The sequence below is a fragment of the Hevea brasiliensis genome, chromosome 10, assembly GCF_030052815.1.
Source record: "Hevea brasiliensis isolate MT/VB/25A 57/8 chromosome 10, ASM3005281v1, whole genome shotgun sequence".
In the NCBI taxonomy this organism is placed as follows: domain Eukaryota; kingdom Viridiplantae; phylum Streptophyta; class Magnoliopsida; order Malpighiales; family Euphorbiaceae; genus Hevea; species Hevea brasiliensis.
Genome location: NC_079502.1, coordinates 98,669,910 through 98,673,400, shown reverse-complemented (window position 1 = coordinate 98,673,400; position 3,491 = coordinate 98,669,910). Strand labels below are relative to the sequence as shown.

General features: G+C 31.7%; 1 protein-coding gene across 1 annotated transcript; it reads right to left on the bottom strand.

The window, feature by feature from the left end:
- Positions 1 to 937: 937 nt before the first annotated feature.
- Positions 938 to 2,469, bottom strand: LOC110668273 (transcription factor MYB102-like). The gene is made up of 3 exons (XM_021829448.2): positions 2,219 to 2,469; positions 1,975 to 2,104; positions 938 to 1,874 (listed from the first exon to the last, which is right to left on the bottom strand). The coding sequence occupies exons 1-3, from the start codon at positions 2,349 to 2,351 to the stop codon at positions 1,106 to 1,108; spliced, it is 1,032 nt and encodes a 343-aa protein (XP_021685140.2). The 5' UTR covers positions 2,352 to 2,469; the 3' UTR covers positions 938 to 1,105.
- Positions 2,470 to 3,491: the final 1,022 nt, after the last annotated feature.

The window sequence follows — 3,491 nt, the reverse complement described above, 5'->3', positions numbered from 1 at the left end:
ATGAATATTTGAAATCATTGACAAATTATAGTTTGTATAGTTTTGCATAATTGCGTGCTATAATCGCAATTATATTAATTTTATACATTTAGGTTTCATTTTGGCTAGAGGTTTGTAGGGTAACAAAGCCATTTTATAAAATATACTTTTCTACCACGGGATCGAGATAATGAAGATTCAAATCTAAATCTATTATGTAAGTAATATATTTTCGGCTAATAGACCAAACTGTAACAAGTATAAAAAAATATTATTTTAGATACTCTTCGAAAATGTTAAAAAAGTCATTTGATTATTTTCAACAATAATACCAAGCAATTCCTATATAATTTTGGTAAAACTCTCCTTGTTCCTTGTTTGAATCAGTCACATTCACATAAGAACAACAAAGATAGCTGGCATGTTTTGATGAATGATTGCACATGATTTGAACAACAAAATGAAAATGAAGATATAGCTAGTTCTCACTTGTCCAACGCAGAACATAAGGCATGTGTGAATAAAGACAAGAGTGCACTTTTTATGCTCTCAACTTTCAAACTTGAAAAGCTTGTGGTTGTGGCACTGATGAGCACTTTAAGCGAAATTTCTTACTTGCTTTCCGTGGGTTGTCAAGGATATGAAGATGATGATGATGAGAAATTTTGTCAATGTCTTGGTGGAGAAAGACTGATGATGATTATTAAGAGTCTTCATGATAATGATCAAATGATTTACAATTATAAATGCCACTATTGATTGGCAACAAATCCTTTAATCACCATCTACGTCTATTGAGATGTCTTGCTGAAACTCCATATTGACAACTTCTAATCAAATTCATTTTCCATTTAAATTAATTGATAAATTACTTATCTTATTGCAATTGCCTGTTCAGGTTTTAATTCGGAAAAGGAAAGATATATTATCCATAGATGTAATACAAACGCTATAACAATAAGAAAACAGAAATATAAGGATTTTCATATATGAACATTAACTGCAAATCCAAAACCAAGAGCACCCATATGCACGTACCCATAAAGAAAAGCAAAAAGCAAAATAAAAAATCACAACAAGAGCAAAATTAATTCAGTATGTGTTTCTTGTACACAAGATACAATATTTATAAGAAATCATTCATGTCCAAAATCTCTGGAATTTCGAACTTGAACAAACTGCTGCAGTAGCTTTCCCTCTCATCTTCCGTGCTGCTGCTGTTGACGAATGTGGATGATGAATTCAAGGGAGCTGGACTTGATAATGGCGTTGACAGAACTGATTCAATACTATAATTTTGGCAGCTGTTGTTTATTGGTTGAAACCCTGAGTTCTCTGCAAGCTTATCCGGAACGGTAGGATTTGTATTGCAAGAGACAAAGTTTGGCGCCTTCGAAACCAAACAATCATTCCAACTCGAAGGCACTAAGTTTTGTAGGGAATTTTGGCAAGATAACCCTTCTACATCGGTCTGCATGAGTTGGGTTGGGCATAAAAATGGAGAACTTGTAGGTTCTTGAACTGGATTCTGAAATTGATTAGCTTGTGATAGTGAGACTTCGTTTTGCACTAGCGAGCTTAGCAGCTGATTGTCCTGCAGGTGTTGCAGAAATATTTCTTGGTTTTCTTGTTTTAACGATGATAGGGTAGTGGCCAACCTCAACATTTCTGGATTTAAGATTGCTTGGGTGCCCAACAAGCTTGACAGATTGAAAAGTGGTGGGCTACACAAAGCAGAACCAAGAATGGAGGATAGGTCAAGAAGATCGAGACGCGGAGCATGAGTAACAGGGTCAATTCCATTCCTGAGGAGCCTTTTTCTAATGTGGGTGTTCCAGTAATTCTTGATTTCATTATCAGTTCTTCCTGGCAAGCGAGCAGCTATAGCCGACCACCTAACATTGAAAAAAAAAATTAGGTCTGCAATTAATGAAGATGGTAAACAATAATTAACAATGAACCTAATATTCAAAAAATTAACAACAATAAACCTACTTGTTTCCCATAATACTGTGGAGTTGAATTATGGTCTCTTCTTCTTCGAAAGAGAACCTTCCTCTCTTGATATCAGGTCGCAGATAGTTTGTCCATCGAAGACGACAGCTCTTTCCACATCTTTGGAGTCCTAAACATATACAGTATCAATTAAAGTCAGATAAATATACTTGGTTTTGATCAATAAATCCAAATTAAAAAACCATATGCATATGTAGATCGATGTTGTTTAATTATAATATACCAGCATTCTTGGGGAGGGTGCGCCAGTTGCTAGGTCCATGAAGTTGAATATAAGTCATGAGCTTATGATCTTCCTCAGGGGTCCAAGGACCCTTCTTGATTCCATTTTTGTCACAGCAAGGTGCTCTTCCCATTGTTATGATACTTTGTTTATCCTGTAAAAGGTAGTAGGTCACAAAGAGATGAAGGAAGGAAGAAGGTAGAGTTTTTAAAGCCAAGGCAAATTGAGGTGGGCTCTAGAAGCAGAAAAAGTGTAGTTATGGATGCTAATCAATGGAGGATGACCTCCATATTTATAGTTGAGACTAGAAGAAAAGGCTGCGAAATAGATACAAGTCAAATAGATTTGGTGCCGTCCTCTAGCCACGCATCTCTTTCCGCATAGTTCAATGCGTATGCATATTTTACGTGTATATAACACGAATTTTATATGCATGATATAAATGGAAACAAAGAGCTGATACGCGCCATTGCAATATGCTATAATGAAAAATTAAGTAATTCTTCCAAAAATCTTTAATTAATTACCGGGTATACAACTTAATTTATTTACACAACCAATAAAAATTAATAAATTATAATTTTAGGTAGACGTATTTAAATAAAATATATCATGATTAAAGGTGTGTATTATTCGATTATAATCGAATAACCGAATCGAACCGAACTGATGAAGTTTGATTATTTCGGTAATAGTAAATTCGGTTTAGTTTGATTTTTTATTTTTGATTATCCATTTAGTTACATTTGATTTGATGGTAACTGAACTAACAGAAATAACTGAATTTTAATTAATTAATATATTAATTATAATTTTATTAATATTATATTATATTATTTATCATTATTATTTTTATAATTTTATAATAATATTTAACTTATAATTATTATCTTATTAGTATTAAATTATATTTATTATTTTTTATAAATAAAAAAGAATATAAATATATTTTTATTAATATTTTATTAAATAATTAATAATATAAAATATAATTTCTATTTTTTTTAGTTAGTTCGGTTATAATCGATAACCGACTGAATATTTTTTGTTTCGGTTAATTTTGATTTTCTCTCAATTGCAGTTCAGTTCGGTTAATAATTCGATTAGTTAAAAATTTGATTCGATTTGATTTGATTAACCGAATGCTCATCCCTAATAATGACTTGAAAAAAGTATTATTGAGGGGAATAAATACAAAATTTTGAAGAAATTAGTTTTCTGGGAATTGCAAAACAAACATGAAAGATATCCGATAATAATGATAATAATAATA

Coding starts and splice junctions, on each gene's coding strand:
- LOC110668273 (XM_021829448.2), bottom strand. CDS start 2,351: ATGGGAAGAGCACCTTGCTGTGACAAAAATGGAATCAAGAAGGGTCCT. Junction 2,105..2,218: donor CACCCTCCCCAAGAATGCTG/GTATATTATAAT, acceptor GTATATGTTTAG/GACTCCAAAGATGTGGAAAG. Junction 1,875..1,974: donor CACAGTATTATGGGAAACAA/GTAGGTTTATTG, acceptor TTTCAATGTTAG/GTGGTCGGCTATAGCTGCTC.